Genomic DNA, 19,691 nt, shown 5'->3' on the forward strand with positions numbered 1-19,691 from the left:
GTTTTAAGCTGTGAACTATGCTTTTGCATATCAATTAAAAAACAATAAATCATCTTGTACCTCCATAGCGTAGTTCTGAAACACACTGGTACTACTTGTACTGCAAGAAGATACCAACTCTGATTTGTCAGGTAAAGGGAACCTTGAGAGAGAACCTATTAACAGAAGAAACCCAAAGTATTAGTTATTCAAAATATGCATTTTCAGTAAATTGTTTTTCTGGTCAAACAACACTGCAGTTCTAAAATGTGTGACAGAAGATGCAACAAATAAGATATATTCAACAGAAAGAAACGTGAAGCTGGACTGTGAGTCTGCCATCTGCCAAGCACCAACAACGGCAAAAATAAAATCTACCAACATAGAATTTCCGTATGTTCAGCCTTCTTCTTTTACAACAGTTGGTAGTTTGTGTGACGGGTGCACTCCACCCCCCCTTAACCAAACTAGCAGTCGTTTGGTACAGGCTCCAAAGGAGGTAAAGGCCTGAGCCGTAGCTGGGCCAAGAACTCCTCTAGGAAACCCACAAAGGAGCAGAGTGACACAGCGAGAACAAAGGAAGTTGTGGGTACAAGGAGTCTCGTGCATACCTCTGCCGTTGTGTGCAATTTGACTACGAGCCGACCACTTTATCCCATAAATATGACAGCCTAAGCGAGCCCTCTTTGAGCTCCCCCTGCTAGGCAGTGTGGCTGCATGGCGGTGATCTCCCCTTGAGCTGGAACACCTCTCAAGGTTGCTCCTTGAAGCAACGAGATCCTTTACCAATGACAGATCATTGGATGAGTCCAATTTGAGTTCTCCCTCAACGGCAACTGGACTGCATGCCAGGCAACTCTCCCTTGAGCAGGGATGCCTCTCAATGTTAAGAGGTATTAGTCGTTTAGCTTAAATAACTAAGTTTTAAAATAGAATTAATCACTTAGAGTTATAATGTTGTGTGATTTAGTATGCTGTTTGCTTAGGCTTTACTTACTTCGCATGAGTAGCTAGATTTGCTGAACTTGTACTGAACATGTACCTACTTAGTCAAAACAGGGGCCTCCAGAGCCAGCTTAAATCAGAAAATAAGGAGGTTTCAAGGCTACAACCATCAACAGCAGCTGCAACGCGACAAGATAACAGCCTGTCTGGAGACAGTGAAGGAATCCAATAAGGGGTCAGAAGATCTCAGACCAGAATCACTATTGGACCAAAGGGCGCATGGAAGGCGCGTGAAGAGAGCGTGAGGAGCGCGTGAGGGGCGGGTGAATAGTCTGTAAGGGTATAATTGCCCAGGGATTTCTTTGTTCGGGTCGGTCCGTCCCCAGAGGCACCCAGCTTGAGCGGATCCTGCTGCTGTACCACTCCATTAAATTATTTATATGATTCGATGCCTGAGACTCTGTTTTGGGAAATCCAGAGTTCGAACTTTGGAGCGAACTAGCACTGGATGCCTGGACAGAAGGTAAGTGATTAATAGCATGCTGAACTTTGAATTCCTAACTAAGTGATCTAAAGGATTGATTGTGCACATATAATTCCATTAGCCATAAACCGTTGACCAAGTCTGGGACTAAGTCTGGATCCAGCCGCACCTAGACTCCTCTCCGAGAAGGAGTTTAGAAAGCAAGGGGGTCCACCCTGAACCTCGTGACTCAACGGGAGGGTCTCCCTTACTTTTTTGCATCTCCTGTCTCCGTGTAAATCATTCTAAATCAACTCCAACTTGATTTTCTTTTGTATGTCTCTTCTATACAGTAAGTAATAGAGTGAACCTTGCCATCAAACTCTGGTAAGTGGCACTTTTACAAATTCCTGTTAAAATCACTTTTGCCAATACCTTTGATGGTGATTTTAAATGATCTAAAACACTCCTAAATCAGGTTCTGTGACAAATTGGCATAGTCAGCAGGATGGCAAGTAGTATTACTAATTATTTACAGAGGCATGGAATAAATCCGACTCCCAGATTCTCAGAAGAATGGGCTCGTGATAATTGGCATGATTGGAAAGCTGTGGAAGAACAGCTAAAGGTGGCCGGGGGCCATATAAAGGATGAAAAAGGAAAAGAAATTATTTGTAAGATGTTAGGCACCTGCCTAGAAGCCGCTTGTCAGGACAGGAAAAACCTAAACAGAGAAAAACAAGATCTGAGAGGGGAAATCAGAGGCAGAAAGGCAGCTGAGTTATTACTGTCCTTGAAAATTGAGCGGCTGCAGAAACAGTTACAGGAACAAAAGGAAAAAAAACAAAAATTGAAAGAAAAGGTTCAGATGATGCTTATGCAGACTTCTCATCCCCCTGACATTTTACAGATTAGGAAGTTAATTGCATCCACTGAAAAACAGGATGGAAATACATGGGGTGACCCTGATCATAGCAAACAAGGGAAGAACAATTCTTTGTTTCCCTCAAATCCCCCTGAATATGAAGCCAGACCCACCACTAACATAAAACAGTCTCAAGGATCTCGGAGTGGTGTTCCACGATGTACTGTGCGAGCTACTGCCTGGGATCCGTTACAACTGGCAAATATACGAGAAAAATTCAGCAGAAAGCCAGGTGAAACTGAAACTGAGTATTTGTGGCGAGTCTGCATAACTGGTGGAGACCAAATAAAGCTGAGTGGAAATGAAGCAAATGGCTTTTGGGGTCCCAGAGTTTTCTTAAACTTAGGACCCAACCCAGCAAATGGATCCCACTCTATCACCAGCCGAGTAGCTTATTGGGCTGGAGGCATAGACGCTACGGAGCGAGGTGAACCCTCCATAATCCCCATAAGATCTCTTAACGAGCTCTCTACAGCCATTACAAAAGCTGCCTGCATACAAGCCATGCATAAAAGAGAATCCAATGATATCCCAATAACTGCCACAATTGATTATGTAATGTTAAAACCACTACTTAGAGGAGCCCCAGCAGTTCTTAAACCCTACTTAATTGCAAAACGGCATAAAATTAAAAGAGACACAGAATGCAAGAAGGGATTAGGTAACCACGACCCCTGCATCCAACTCCCTACCTGGGCAGAATTAATGTACAGCATTATAAACCGTGCCCGTGAAATGGGGTGGGATGATCTGTTAGCTGGAAAATCAGACCCAAGACCCCGAACAGGAGATCAAGTGAGACCAATAAAACAAACACCCTCCCAGGGAACAGGAACTAGACCAAGGGAGAATATGCCTAAAGATCCAAAAGTAGAGCCTCGGGACTGGAGACATGAACTGTGCAAGAAAGCATTGGCACTAGGCATTCCCACACCTCTGATTCAGAGGCAGCCTGCTGGCATTGTCCTGAGTCTGATTGAAGCATTCCAGAAACGAGATAACAGTGAAAGGAAGGAGCATATTACAACTTCTCCGGTGCCAGTCCCTAGAAAGGGAGACAACACCTTAAGGAGGAATTGCAGGTCACGAGGCCAAAAAATGAGCAATTCCAAGGCAGCGACCAGGCCGGCCTGTCCAGCAAGTGGAATCTTATCAATGGATAAATAGCAATGGCCCATATATTCTGATTCCAGTTGGTCCTCGATAACAATTGGTGAAACTGCTAATAGATATGGGAACACAAATTTCAATATTAACACAACAGGATGCTGAGAAGCTGCATGTGCAACCTGGACGGCAAAGAGTTAAAATTTCCAGAATGAACAGAGCAAGTGTTGTGTGCTCAACCGTGAAAATTAATTTATGGCTCCCAGGCAAGAAGCGAGTGCGGTCTATTCGCTTTACAGTTAAAGATCACAATGAAAATATCTTGTCTTTCGATGTTTTGAATGGCTGAACCTGGTGCCTGCTAGATGGCAGCATGTGGTCCTTCAGTTCAAATGTCAACCCTAAACCTGATAAAAATCGGGAGGCTATAGTGCTTGTACTCTGTGCAGCCCCTGCACTCCCTGATTCAAAGATTACCAATGTACCACAATAACTGACAGCATTACAGCCAGGGCAACCCGTCATGGTGAATTTACCACAAATTAGAACTGTACCTATGACTAACTAAACCTTGTGGCCCGCTTGCCTGGGAAGCTACAGATAACAGTAGTGCAAAACATAGAGTTAGTACATGGTAGATTTTTCCTTCTTTCTAACGGGGTAACCTGTCCGGAAAACCCCACCGAGACCAGCCTATTTACCTTTTTGTCTTGCAGCCTCCTCCAAGATGAAAGTAAGATATATCACCCTACTGCTGTTGAAGACTTCACTAACACGTACTTATGGAGAACATCACTGGTGGGAAACTCTTCTTGGATGGTCACCAACAGCAACGGGAACTTTGAATTTAATGCTTCAACCAGTTGTGATTTTGTTAACTCTAACAATATTATGCTTACTACTTATAATCATTTTATATGTAAAGTTTTGGTACATAACTAAGCAAATACTCCCTGTTCATCATAAGGAATACCCCAATGATTTAACGAATAGTAATATTTAATACTAAAAGCTGTTAGCTTACTGTGGAGCAGCAAGTGTGCCAACATAGTATATAAATAACATTAATTTGGCACTTAAACCAAACAGTTTATCTAATAATTGGACTCTTACCACTGATCTGCAAAACGCCACATATTTATGACATAGAGGCAAGAGGTAACCGTACTACCACTCTATGAGTTGATAAGTGGATTGACTGTAGTCACGGGGTGGAGTGTGACGGGTGCACTCCACCCCCCCTTAACCAAACTAGCAGTCGTTTGGTACAGGCTCCAAAGGAGGTAAAGGCCTGAGCCGTAGCTGGGCCAAGAACTCCTCTAGGAAACCCACAAAGGAGCAGAGTGACACAGCGAGAACAAAGGAAGTTGTGGGTACAAGGAGTCTCGTGCATACCTCTGCCGTTGTGTGCAATTTGACTACGAGCCGACCACTTTATCCCATAAATATGACAGCCTAAGCGAGCCCTCTTTGAGCTCCCCCTGCTAGGCAGTGTGGCTGCATGGCGGTGATCTCCCCTTGAGCTGGAACACCTCTCAAGGTTGCTCCTTGAAGCAACGAGATCCTTTACCAATGACAGATCATTGGATGAGTCCAATTTGAGTTCTCCCTCAACGGCAACTGGACTGCATGCCAGGCAACTCTCCCTTGAGCAGGGATGCCTCTCAATGTTAAGAGGTATTAGTCGTTTAGCTTAAATAACTAAGTTTTAAAATAGAATTAATCACTTAGAGTTATAATGTTGTGTGATTTAGTATGCTGTTTGCTTAGGCTTTACTTACTTCGCATGAGTAGCTAGATTTGCTGAACTTGTACTGAACATGTACCTACTTAGTCAAAACAGGGGCCTCCAGAGCCAGCGTAAATCAGAAAATAAGGAGGTTTCAAGGCTACAACCATCAACAGCAGCTGCAACGCGACAAGATAACAGCCTGTCTGGAGACAGTGAAGGAATCCAATAAGGGGTCAGAAGATCTCAGACCAGAATCACTATTGGACCAAAGGGCGCATGGAAGGCGCGTGAAGAGAGCGTGAGGAGCGCGTGAGGGGCGGGTGAATAGTCTGTAAGGGTATAATTGCCCAGGGATTTCTTTGTTCGGGTCGGTCCGTCCCCAGAGGCACCCAGCTTGAGCGGATCCTGCTGCTGTACCACTCCATTAAATTATTTATATGATTCGATGCCTGAGACTCTGTTTTGGGAAATCCAGAGTTCGAACTTTGGAGCGAACTAGCACTGGATGCCTGGACAGAAGGTAAGTGATTAATAGCATGCTGAACTTTGAATTCCTAACTAAGTGATCTAAAGGATTGATTGTGCACATATAATTCCATTAGCCATAAACCGTTGACCAAGTCTGGGACTAAGTCTGGATCCAGCCGCACCTAGACTCCTCTCCGAGAAGGAGTTTAGAAAGCAAGGGGGTCCACCCTGAACCTCGTGACTCAACGGGAGGGTCTCCCTTACTTTTTTGCATCTCCTGTCTCCGTGTAAATCATTCTAAATCAACTCCAACTTGATTTTCTTTTGTATGTCTCTTCTATACAGTAAGTAATAGAGTGAACCTTGCCATCAAACTCTGGTAAGTGGCACTTTTACAAATTCCTGTTAAAAATCACTTTTGCCAATACTTTTGATGGTGATTTTAAATGATCGAAAACACTCCTAAATCAGGATCCGTGACAGCTTGGAAACAAATTTTACAGATTAAGTAATTCATATCCACACTTTCTGACTGTGCAAAAACCGGGGAAGGATAAGAGGTGCTGCTTGTGACTGCAGATGTCCCTGACCCTTCTCTTTGCCACACTAAACGAGCCAGGCTCCCCTGAGCCTCAGGGTGCCCCAACCCCCTGGCCATGATGGCAGCCTCCACTGCCCCTCTCTGGTTCCTCCACATCCCACAAACTGGGAAGCCAAAGCTGGGCATGCTCTTCTAGGTGCTAAGTGGAGGGATCTAAGCAGACAGATCTTCCTTTCAACCTGGTTCTGCTTAGGACAGTAGGTACTCTCCATAAGGACAGTAGCACAGAAATTGATGACAGTCACTACCAACTATCCAGCACAGATTAGGAAAAAAAAAAAGTCTGTCTGATAATCATCTTCAACACTGGCTTATAAAAATTATAACAATTTTCCAAAAAATATTTCTACTACATTTAGAAAACAAAATCAGACTAAAAATTACCATTTGAAAGTTTTTGTAGATGTTTTCTGGAGATTCATAGCTTACACAAATAAGATGATTACATGAATACTGAAGGACCCAAGGGCTCTTATTTGCATAGCTGTAACATCCAGAAACTTATTCAGGGACAGGATGTTACTGTGCAAGTTATTCCACAAGAAGGAACACCCAAAACAAGGTTCTACAATAAAAATATCCATAGGTATGGACATATCTGTATGAGTAATAGTTTTCAGGTAGGAAAAGAAAAATTTACTTCTTCCACAAAAAGGACTAATGACTAGGCTGATCCCAAACTGAGAATTATGAAAGAAAAACTTCTAAAACTGGAAGATTTTTGTTCAGATTGATGAATGCAATGCAAAAGCTGTCTCTTACCACACTGGTCAAATTGTTTTGATGAGCCATCGTGGGAAGCTGTGCTTTCTAGGCTTGTCCTGCTGAGGCCAATACCCTTAATTTCTGATGTGGTATTCTCCTGAGGAGAAGCACTTTCAAAATCATTGCAGACATCTTCATCAGTTAGAGAAGTAGATTCTGAGTCCAGAGCTCCAAGAGATGAAACACTTGCTCGATCTGAATTTTGATCCTGAGAGAAGAAAACGAATTCTACTGAGAAAACGAAAAGGAAAGCAAAAATATTTCTGAAAATAAGAGGTATCCTTCTTTGTCTCAATAAACTCAAGGCATGAACTTCCCTCCTTGGAAAAATCATTCAGCTCAGAGCTGTATTCAGAACTGATGTAAAACAAGGCAAGTTTCACTCAAGGTTAAGTAGCTACATGAGAATTCTTTTTAAAAGATTCTTCTAATAAAAAATATCTAAATGAAAACTTAAACATTTTAATCCTATAAATTTTTTCAAACATTGCTATAAAAGTTAGCAGCAGCCATAGGAATACATTAGAATAGGCACAGCATCATTAACACTGTAATTAGTCTCAGATTGGTTTTGTTAGGACAATACAACAACAGCAAACTGCATCTATTTTCATTCCCAAGGACTGCGAACAAAATGAGTCTTGGTTTGAGTTGGTAGCAGCAAAACTTTCTAAACCAAATGACCTCAGTTCAAAATTAGCCTTAAATCACTTTGGTAATCAATACAAGCAGACTTCCCTTTTTTCGTAAAAGCAGTAAAGAATTAAAAACATTTTTTATTTAAGTATTTTTTCTTTAGGTAAATAAGGGAAGGCAGAGCAGTCTTCTCTGCCCTGTCAACACACTGCAATATACTTATATTTTCCCATTAAATACACTCTGAATCCATGCTATACCAAAATTTTGCTTGATTCAGGACAATAAAATTAGGATCCTAGCAATTCAAACATGATTAAAACAACTTAATGCACATAGTCTACCATGATGCATGTCATTCAAATGGGGGGGATTCGTCGCATAGGAGTCAGTGATTAAACTTTTACAAAGCTTTTTCCTTAATTTATAGGAACTTAGGGGTTGGGTTGTTTTTTTTTGGGGGGGGGGGGGGGGGGGGGAAATAATAAAAGTTTACCTTTGAGGATGCAGCATACATTGTAAATTTTGAGTACCACTTGCTAGCTTTCTCTGCAACCCCTTTTCCAGCAGAAAACATGCTGCTTTTTAGAACATCAAACTTAGGTGTTAACAACATATCCAAGTTGAATGACGGTGAAGACACTAGTGTTAATGCACTATTTGCATCCTGTGGCTGTTCCTTTGCTGGACTGTTTGGGGAATAAGCTGGGGAGGACCACAGCCTGTCTCTTGGCCTTTCTTCATTTTTTGCATGATAACTCTTGGATTTGGTAAGACTGGATGGCCTTGGGGAATTTGGGGGAAGGCTGGACCTCCTACAAGGTTGGATTACTGTTGGGCTCTTTTTATTAGCATTTCTGTCATCATAGGGTTTTTGCAACTCAATGCTTGGGGCACGACTTGACAAAGGGCTGCTCATATTGTTCATGTACATGACTATTTCTTCAGCTAAATCTCGTCTTGCGGATGGAGTAGAAACACTTCTATCATCCTCCTCATCATCATCCTCCTTCTGCTGTTCCGTCTCAGCAACGAGCAGAGACAGTGGATCAAATCCAGTTTCAACATCTGTCTTTTCAACTGGCTTTACTGGAAAGCTGCTCTTTCTTTGCAGCCTTCTAGATTTTTCACTGGAGGATTTCACTGCTGTAGATGTTTCAGGTTCTGCATCCAAGTCTTCCAGGTCAAAGATAACAGGAGATTCTGTTTTATCTGTAAAACTGCAATCAAAAGCTGCATCTTCATCACTAGATTCTTTCTCCAGGCTTTCTCTCTTAGAACCTAAAGAGGAAGTTCTGATATTAAGAGTTTTTGGCCTTATGCTTTTCTGTAATGCACTAGACAGGATTTTGGCATCAGCTCCTAGTTTTTCAACAATTTCTCCAGGGTTTGCTTCCTGATTGATTCTATTTATCATGAGTCCCACCAAGCCATCTCCACTCAGGTTACGGCTCCTGCCTTCCCATGGTATCTCCCTTAAGTCAGGTTCTATTGCGCTTTTATGTCTCTTCCTTAAGGATTTACTTTTTATAACTTCTGCTTCACTGGCATCCTCAAAAGATGATGTAAAGAGCAATCCTACAGAACTCTCTGAAAAACAGATGAAACAAGGTGCTTTATTTCTTGCTATGCAAATAAACTAAACAAAATTACAAAAGAATGCTAATTTGTCTCATCTTTCAAACAATTTACAACACACAGTTGGAATTCACTATGTTAATTGTGCCAGTGGTTCAAAAGTTGAGTTGACCATGCTCATAACTTTTAGGAAGGGTCAGACGATAAAACATTGAAAAGGGAGTCAAATCATACAACTCAAGAGTACTTTGAAAGACACCATCAAGATGTATTTGGTTTCCTCTTTTAGAGACCTACTCCATTTTTAAGAGGTTTGAAAGCTAGGGACAGCAAAGGTATCTAAGAAATGGTGAAAAAAGGCAACACTTTCTAACCTGATGAATTAGAAGTAGAGCCAACAAAAGAAGTTATCAACAGAGAAATCTCTATTGTTTTGCCAGAGCATAAAGATGCAGTCTTTAAAGTATGATATTACAGTATTTTAAGCACAGCTGACAGTATTATAATAACCAGATTTGACATTACTAAAGACTTGTGAAAATGCCTGAAAGTTTCTTTTAATTGTACTGCATAGAAACCTCTTGTCCATCCTGAAGGAATTTATCAGTTTCTGGAAGTTATAAGAAAATCAAGACCTGGGATTTTGTAAGCAGATGTTAATTGTAGCAAAAAAAAAAAAAAAGCAAACAAGAAAAAAAATCTGGAAATGCAGAATATTCAGACACATCTCCCTGACACAGCATATGCAGACTGTAGCCTAAACTTGGTCCCACAAAGTTGCTGCCACAAATTTCATTGGCCACTGCCACTACACCAATAAAATACTGTAAGTTTTATGGACAACAGAACTCAGGCACACTGCTTAAAGCTCTTGTTAGAAATAGAATATACATAGACAAAACCGCACAAGAATCAAAATCCATTTCCTCTTCCACTCACCCGTGCTAGCTTCTGCTACTGTATTGTCAACTGTACCATTGAGCCGCACTATGCTAGAAGCCGCGTTGGCATTACTCGAGTTCTGATAATTTAGTTTAGGTAGGCAGTCACCACTCCCTTTTGCACTCTCCACTTCAGACACTGTATGTAGAAAAGGACAGACAGTTCTTTAGAATCAAAGCAACTTAATTTAAATCTCGTTTCTATCACCTATTAGATGTTTTATGCAGGATTAAGTGACAGCATGCTGTACACATCCCATGATGCATAGGCTGATATCTACTTGCGTAGATGTTTTCAAGATGGAACAACTGAACTATGGATATTTAATTCCTAGCATTACTTTTATAACTGGAAGTTCTATAAGCTTCTGTACACAGAGTCCAAGTAACAAGTACTTGCATACCAAAATTTGTGGTGCTGTGGAGACTAATACCACCCTTGTTCACTTGCAAAGGACAGGCATAAGATTATTTTCTCCTGCCTTTGAAAGAGCTCAGGGCCAATTAACCTATATTCATACAGATCCCATTACCCCCAAGACCATGACTACACAAGAGAAGTGGAGCAAATGTTGCAGTATTTATATTCACTTCTTTTAGATATGAAGGACAAGTTCTGTTGTCAGGTGGCTATCCAAAACAGACAACTACTTCTTTAAAGGTATTCAAGCAACTTAATATTCTCAAGTTGTCTTCAAAAGTACAAAACATTTCCAGCACATAATATTACCATACAGAGCCACAAACTTGTCTTAATTAGGGCTAAAAATAATACAAGCTCTCAGCAGAATTCAGATTTCCTGCATCCTCAAAAGTTTCATTAAACCTAAATAACCTGCCTGCCATCTTACGTGTATGTTCTTATGATGGGTAATGCACAAATTTTCAAGCAAACTGAAGAAAAAACACTAATGCTAGAAGGAAGACTGTGGTGAAAAGAAAACACTGAGGTAACTTTTCTGGCTCCATATTTTCTCATACTTTTACACCGCTTCTACTTAAGAAGGGGATAGTTAACACAAATAGTAGGGGAAAGCACACCGAAAAATTTAAATAATTATATTAAGAGAACATTTATTATGAAGAGTATTTTCAATGAATATATATGGGAATCTATAGTACTTATACATTTTTACTACACAATCTGATCTGCTATATGCTTGCATAAAGTCTATGCTGCTCAACTGCAGTTAAGGGAATCATGAGCAGCAGATGTAAAACCTGAAGAAAAAAAAAAAGGTCCACAGCAAATCCAAAGCCCTTCTCATTTCTGATACATATCCTAGATATCTCTCACAGACCTGCAAAAATTCAGCTGTTCTCCTCTTATGGGATGTATAAAGAAAACAGACTGGTAAAAAAGGCTTTCCTGTAGATTACGCCTATAAAGCAATTTAATTTTTTTAAAAGACAAAACATTAAGCTGTAATTACCATTAAGCCTTTATATTATCATTATCGCTTATTTGAAACAGAGGAGGGAAAAAAGAACTGTAATATTAAAAGTTAAACCATTAGACATCCAGAAAATTACATTTAGAGAAAAGAACTTAAGGCATGGGCATAAACTGGCATTATCACATACACTCACTGTAAAACAAACAAACAAAAAAACCACAACCAAAGCAAACAAAAAAAACAACCAAAAAACTCCCCACATCTGCCCCACTTAGCTTTTGCTGAAATCCCTATTTATCCACAATGAACTAGCTATCTGTATTCACAAGATACATACGAGAACTGGAGTCACTCTCTCTCTTGTCCTCCTTTTGTTCTTGTATATCTTGAAGACAAGTTTTGCCTTGCCTGGCTTCTTCTTTGAATGATGTGTTATTGCCAAAGTCTGAAAGTCCCCCTATCATAACAGGGCAATGACAGAATAAAGACAATTATGGTATTTAATAGCGTGACATTGTTGAACAGAATAAATTAAATATCCACAATTCAAAGGCCTCTTATCAAGTACATTCCAATTAACAGTGAACATTTTGCCACAAAAAAAAAGTGAGAAACATGATTGGCTTACTTTGACAGTATAAACATTGAAGCAATGCTCTACAGGGTGAAATTCAAGGAGTAATATGCAACATTTCTTTTAAAATACTGTACTAAAGCACTGCTTGTCTGTGAATCTGTTGCCTGGTTTATTTGATCAAAATGTCACATCTTTTCAAGAACTCTAAAAGGCATCTAAACATGGTTTCATTTTAGTGTAGTATGTTCCTCCATGAGTCTGTCTGCAAAATAAGACTAAAATAAAAATAACCAACACAACCCAATCCCCCCCCAGCAAACATTCAAGCCACTATCCAGTCATTCTTAAGACATAACACTGCCCCAAGTGTAATTAATATAGTGTGATAGATTGATTGATTTCAAGAACCAAATTTACTTAACACTAACATGGTTGTTCCTCCTCCAGGCTGTTATAAAGCATCAGCACCAAAATAATGTTCTGGAATTTATGGAAAAATTTGGGGAGTGCCTGAAGAGTCAGCATGCATTTTAGCTATTTGCTTTCAGGCAAAGAAATCTCAAAAAATCAGATAATGTCAAAAGCAAATACCATTAGTTATATAAATGACAGTTACTTAGTAAAGGACTAATTAGACTTCCTTAGTTTACATGGTCTGAGTTGCAACCAACATTGCTGCTTCAAAAAAGCGGTTTATCAGGAAGGTCAGCTACTTGAAGAACAGGCAGAAATAAAGTAACTTGTTCAAGGTAATCCAGAAGGATAGTGATAGCGAGCCAGAAGTAGGACTGTAGTCTCCTGAGTCTAGGAAAAATACTCTAGCCATAAGGTCATCATATCTATTCTTTTTGTCAGGGCAAAGATTTATTTGTACGTATTTGGAATCATAGAATAGCCCTGGTTGGAAGGGACCTGGAAAGATGATTTGGATGATCTTCATACGTTTATACATACATATTGTGAAGGTCTTCCAAGGTCAACGGCAACTAAACTAATTATATTGCTGATACTTTAAAATGTACTATCTTGCCTTACTAGTAGTAAGTTATAATTACTGTGGATAGCAGCACCTATGAAAAACACAAACTACAGGTAATCACCAGCATGGTAATATAGCCATTTGAACACATCACGTAAATCTTTACTGGAAAGAAAAGGAAAGAAAACCAAAATTTACAGCCTCAAATATTGTACTTATCTTCTACACAAAAATAAATACGGTCATTTCAGTTGGTATGCAGAACTGGCAAACAGTACTACAAGCTCAAGGACTAGTTCTAGTTGCTTCTTAATTAACGTCAAAAAGGGGGAAACCAAAAAAAAGGCAAGGCTGGACAGAACTTTCTGCCAGTTATGAGACTGGCTATTGTATGAACTAGGATAATTATTGTATCGCTTTGAGGTTCATATCTTGTCTCCATGAAGAGCTGATACAAAAAATAAAGAGCAGCCTATTTTGGATTCACAGACAAATGAAAAAGCTGTTTTTTAAAAATTATACAAGAACTTTTTTTTTTTCTCTAAAATGGTTTTATCACCAAATTCACAACAGAAAGCTTTTTCAAATACTTTTCTTATCAGCATGAAAATAAAAAAAGAAAAGGATGTGAATACTCTACCAGGAATGGCTGTATGTGAGGTGCTTGCTGGTAGCTTTTTCAATGCTTTTTTAAACTGTGCTATTCCTAAAACAACATTTCGTATTTTCATCCATAGGAAATAGCCACCTCGATTGCTTGAGGGCCAGGTACTTTCCAAAACAGCCTATTTTGGAAATATCAGAGTCAAGTAAAGTCATCGTAAGGAACAGTCAGGTATGAAATCATTAACTTAAATTTCAAATTGGGTTACATTGGCAGTTATAAAGTAGACTTCCAAACCTACAAAAACAAAGACAACACAATTATTCTGTCTTGTATTTCTTTCAGTTACTAGAAATGGCAGAATTAGATCTGAACTGCTCCCTTATTTTGCTTGCTTCTATTTGCATGGATAAAAATGCATCTTTTTTTTTTCTCTCCTCTTTCAAAAATACATACCTTATTGTAGTAGCCATAAGTAATGGCATTAGGGTCAACACCAGCTTTCTGCATTTCAAAAAGCACTCTCACTGCTAGCACAGGCTGACCATACTGTCCACACAGTTGCATGAGTACTCGGTAGCATACCTGAAAATACACACAAGTTAGCATTGTGCTTCTATAGTCAAACACATACTCCATTCAATAAAACTCATGGGCTATTTCTGGAATTCTGGGGTTGACTTATTTTACCTCATCAGGTGGATCTATTTTTTTGGTATGCATTTTTTGTAGCACATCATATGCAGTTCTCAGAGCCCTGACTTTTGAATGGCACACTTTCACATACGCAGGAAGGCAGATAAACCAAAGACCGTAGCAGTGACGTAACAAACACCTGGACCACATCTGTGGTATGGATGAGTACTTCTTAGCAATTTTATGTGCAGATTTAATTTCCTGTAAAGAATCATAAAGATTATTTGTGTATATTTACACACACATTACACAAACCTAAATATTAAAAACTGAACATGTGTCATTATACCTACAGAAACTGCAACATTAATATGAACAACATACTCAAAGTGGGAAAGAAAATGAAAGCAGAATGAGTAATACCAAAAACAGTTGCTGTGTGATATTCCCCTCCTAAAAACTTGCATTTCTTTAAATTTATGTCTATTACTTTTGGTCTACAATTTTTGTAAGAAACATTTGAAAGTTAGAGTCCCTCTTAAAGCCCTGGGCACTGAAAAGCAATCAAAAAGTGGTTGTGGAAGCCCAACAGTTTATGCTCATGGAGAATAGTGTGAAGAATGCGGAAGATATAGGGACAGCACAGCAAACGACAATCTGTACAGGGGCCCTGTATGATACAGTGTAGGCAAGAAGCACAGGTAAACATCCAAAGAACAATTAGCGTGGCTACCCTATAGTTACTGTATCAGTGAAGAACCAGTAGTTAGGCTGCCGCCACTGCCAGTCAGTCTTTACAGCCAAACTCAAGATGAAGGCAGCAAGCTGTCACTTTCTAAAGCACCTCACACTACAAGAATACCTGCAAGTACCTGTTTAGTTCTTCTGAACATTGGTGATGGGCTGTTGGGACTACTGGCTTTTGAGGACAATTTGTTATTTGGTGCTGTGAGAAATCCTTCAGGTCGCTCAAACAAATCTAGTTTTAATACTGGAAATCCGTTATAGCTGTAAAAGAAATGCATCACTTAACTCCTGTAGGGCAGTCCCAAAGTAAACACGTCACATAATAGCAAATTAGATCAATTACAGAGTTGCACTAGAAGCTACAAAGGAAACAGAAAACACAAAACTTTTAAAGACATCATTGACAAAGTGGTTTACTAATCCATCTGCATGATTTCATAAGACTGCACAGTCTCTTAACCTGTTATTTCAGTGTAAGCAGCTTAAATTGATAAATACATTTGCTTTCATAGCATTTTCTTTCTTTAATGTGTCAAATTCATTAGTATTGATTCTAGTCAATAAAAAAAAATAAAAATCTCTGTGGCTTAGTCCCTAGTGAGCACCACGACAGAGGTGTATAAAAATCAATATGAACAACATCAAACTATCTAAAAGATTAAATTAGATTTAAAAATGTTTCTCAGAATTGATGAAGAAACCAATAGACAAACTCATTTGACATAATTACTAAATTAGTAACACCAGTTTTCAGTGATTCTTTGAAATGTACTCTCTCCAAAGAGCACCTGCAGCTTGTATCATTATTAGTAGTAGCAGCAGGCCAACAGACTGGGTCCATTAATTTCAATTTTAACCTTAAAAAGTGTCAACAGCTAGCACAATGTAATGTGAACACACAGCCACCTTTATCAAGTATTATTGCTTCTGTGTGTACACACACACAAAATCATAAAAACTTCAAAAGAGCCAGCACACTAGCCATTTTACATACACGTTTTTACTTGAGCATCATTAAGGGACAGGAAAAATCTGTGCTTCGTGGCTATCACAAGAACCTAGAAACTAAACTCCACAAGGGCAGCTGTTAGGATTTTTGCTAGCATCCTACTGTATCCTTAGGCTACCTGTATTGTAGAGGGTGCTCTTCACCATTTGGCAGATGAGGGATCTCAGGTGGTGTTATGAAAACTGTATGCTCACTCTTGTATGACTCATCCAGCTCTATAAGTCGTGTTTCCCCAGTTCTGTCCATATCTACCTGGAGAAGTTATGTTAAAAGAAAAAGTAGTTACTAGTGTTACTGTATTTTCTGCTGTTACAGCTATATGGTCAAGCAGGACAAAAATCTGGATCAGTATCAAAGGACTGCATCTTAAAAGTAAGGACGCCTTGCAAAGTTATAATGAGAATAGTAAGTATTGCATTGTTTTTGTAAACTTTACTGCAACACAATAATTGATGTTCAATGATATACTCCGAATTGACTGTTTTCAGGTAAATATTATAAGTAGTTGTACAAAGATGTTTATCTTTCTGAATACAACCATTTCTGGAACTGTGTGTCCAACTGCAGCAGTAACTTCAAATTTATTATTAAATATGAAAATAGGAGCTATTTTTTCCCCCTCTATTTTAACCACTGTCCTGGTTTCAGCTGGGATAGAGTTAATTTTCTTTTGAGTAGCTCGTATAGTGCTGTATCTTGGATTCAGTATGAGAAGAATGTTGATAACACACTGATGTTTTCAGTTGTTGCCAAGTAATGAAATGTGTAGACTAAGTCAAGGATTTTTCAGCTTCTCGTGCCCACCCAGCAAGCAGGCCAGGGGGGGCACAAGAAGCTGGGAGCAGACACAGCCAGGACACCTGACCCAAACTGGCCAGAGGGGTATTCCATACCATGTGACATCATGCCCTGTATATAAACTGGGGGGAGTTGGCTGGAGGGGATTGTTGCTCGGGAACTAACTTGGCATCGGTCAGTGAGTGGTGAGCAATTGCATTGTGCATCACTTGTTTTGTATATTCCAATCCTTTTATTATTATTGTTATTATCATTATTAGTTTCTTCCTTTCTGTTCTATTAAACTGTTCTTATCTCAACCCATGAATTTTACCTTTTTTTTTTCCCCCAATTCTCTCCCCCATCCCACAAGGTGGGGGGGAGTGAGTGAGTGGCTGCGTGGTTCTTAGCTGGTGGCTAGGGTTAAACTATGACAATCACTGAAAACAATAAAAAACTTTATCCAATTGTCTGATGGATACAGAATCTACAAACAACACTATCTAGCAATTTCAGTCACTTACATAGTCATTAAGGTCATGCTAGTTTGCAGAGACTGCAGAAATACCCACACGTTCAAAGAGATAATGGAATAAAAATGTGTGACCTTACTAAAATTAAAGGGGGATAGAAGTAACTGTTTTTCTAAGAAAACAGTAATCTGAAAGGTGAAGGGTAGCTTCACGATTTTTTTCTCTTTCAGATAACTCAACAGTTTTATGTGTGAAAATACAGCAATCCTGTCCTCTCATAGCTAAGAGATAGAAATTCAGTTCACGCGTAACAAAGGCAACATGTAATAATACTATCATTAAACATAAATTATGGCTGCACTTGTTTTTTTTTGAGCTTTGCAACTGGCAGTTTGAGCACAAATCTTTGCTTTGCTAGCCTTGCTGTTGCAGAGAGGAGGAGAAATTAACACTTCCCAACTTAATGCCCCTGCTTTAAAGACAGCAGCAGAGATGTACTTCAAGGCTCCAGGCAAATTTCAAAGCACCAAACTGCAGGATCAAGTGGGAGAAAACTGTCCAACAATTTTACTGAAAGAATTTCATTCCATTGCTTGAGATAAAAAATAAAGAACCAAAGCAAAATTCAGCCACCCCAGACAAGATATTGGGAAACTATGAATTGTCTCCCTTTGAGAAAAAGGGCAGACAAGCTTTTGACTTACAAGCTTCCTACTGCTACTCTTCACATTACAGAAACCACTAGGAACAGAGCAAATATAACATGTATTACATTCCATCTGAGAGCCTTTACTTGATATTTGTACTGATATTTGTATTGCTTTGTCTCTGATCTTCCGTCACCAATTGAGTCTCCTCCAATACCTCAGAAGCACTGCTTTTGCTTGTGGCATGAGACACATCTCCATCTCAAAGAGCTGGCTCTATCAAAAACTATTTACTTTGTAGCACACTGAACGTGCTTTTTATTTACATATTGATGGCCCCAGTGTTCAACTCAAATACAGTCACAGTTTACCTTTATAGCCATTGTTTAAATGGTTTAAGTGGCAACCAAATTACCACCAAATGGTACGTTATTTCAAAGAAACGAATAAGCAACCTGTGGAACCCAAGGATGCATGTTCTTTAAGAGTTTAGCAACAGAGAATTAATGTACAAAAAGAAGCATATTCCACAGTTCTGTCCCTCCAGTGAGGAGGAAATATATCAAGTAGTTTCGGTAGAATTCTTGAATATTTAAAATTTGATAAACATACAAAGAGGTGTTCTTAATTACACATTTTACTGCATGAGACAGATGGAAAGTATTAGCAAATCGAACCAGCCAAGTAGGAAGAACATATGGCTCCTGAAAAGTAGAAATAAACCAAACCTTACTTGGCAATACTTCTAAAATACTTCTAAATACTTCTAAAAATGTAAAAACCGCACAGTTACAAGTTTCACCAGTGAAATACAATAAAGCCAGTAGCTTAAAGTACAAGTGTTTTCTGTAAAGTTTATTCTCATGGCACTGTCGTGAGCATTTTTTTTATAGTGGAAAGAAGCTGCCCACAACATCAACTAGCAAAATAACTGGCATTAGAACAGATGAGTCTCTGCTTCAGCTAAGTGGCTACTTAACCTTTTAGAAAAGGTGAAAGCTCCAACAGCTCCACAGATTATGTGTAGTCTCACAGTGGCATCACCAACCTAAGCATTACTTTTTCAGAATTGCTTGAATTCCCAGGCAAGATAACTTTAGCTAGGGTATCAACTTCAGTGCCCTCATAAACCATTTTATAAAATGAAATGTAACAGACAGAATTTGACACTTACATAGTCATCGCATTCTGAATGAAAATCCTATTTAACATTAGTCAGAGAACTAACCTGCAACACAATGGAAACTAAGTACTGCTCAATAGTGTTTAGTCACTGGGGTATGTAAATTCCTGTCTACAAGACCTCCCATTTTTAAACACTAACTGGCATACAACAAAGTAAGTGCTACATGTTGAAGGCTTTTTAAAGGAACTATAGGATAATCAAGTGAACATTACAGAAATGTTTGTAATTAAATCCATTTACAACCCACAAATAGCTGCAACTCATGCTGTAGAACTGTGAAGCACACTTTTGAGAACTATCAGTAATAAAATATTGAGACTAGCAAAAGCTATAAAGAGCATCAAATACCATTAGACCATGCTTTTGTATTTCTCTCAAACTTAAACTTAACTGCTTTCAGATTTGTTTTCAAAACAACTCCTTCTAGCTCTTCTGCACTTTTATAGCAGAAATAGCCATTAATAGAAACTATAAATAGCAGTTTTCATAGTCTTCAGTATTAATTCCTGTGGAACAAAC

The 19,691-nt window shown here is 39.1% G+C and overlaps 1 protein-coding gene across 13 annotated transcripts in view; it reads right to left on the reverse strand.

Moving 5' to 3' along the window:
* Positions 1–19,691, reverse strand: part of DENND4A (DENN domain containing 4A) — a 63,953-nt gene that overhangs the window by 9,743 nt on the left and 34,519 nt on the right. For all 13 annotated transcript variants that reach the window (XR_012652703.1, XR_012652704.1, XR_012652705.1 and 10 more), the window contains 10 exons: positions 16,208–16,341; positions 15,206–15,341; positions 14,388–14,594; positions 14,154–14,282; positions 13,734–13,878; positions 11,875–11,994; positions 10,139–10,279; positions 8,118–9,211; positions 6,983–7,193; positions 61–155 (listed from right to left, as the gene is read on the reverse strand). Coding sequence is in view for 10 of the 13 variants with exons in the window: in XM_075044615.1 (XP_074900716.1) it covers positions 61–155; positions 6,983–7,193; positions 8,118–9,211; positions 10,139–10,279; positions 11,875–11,994; positions 13,734–13,878; positions 14,154–14,282; positions 14,388–14,594; positions 15,206–15,341; positions 16,208–16,341 (2,412 nt within the window). In the remaining 3 variants the exon portion in view is untranslated. The remainder of the gene's footprint in view (positions 1–60; positions 156–6,982; positions 7,194–8,117; positions 9,212–10,138; positions 10,280–11,874; positions 11,995–13,733; positions 13,879–14,153; positions 14,283–14,387; positions 14,595–15,205; positions 15,342–16,207; positions 16,342–19,691) is intronic.

This window comes from Buteo buteo, chromosome 13 (assembly GCF_964188355.1).
Source record: "Buteo buteo chromosome 13, bButBut1.hap1.1, whole genome shotgun sequence".
NCBI classification, from domain to species: domain Eukaryota; kingdom Metazoa; phylum Chordata; class Aves; order Accipitriformes; family Accipitridae; genus Buteo; species Buteo buteo.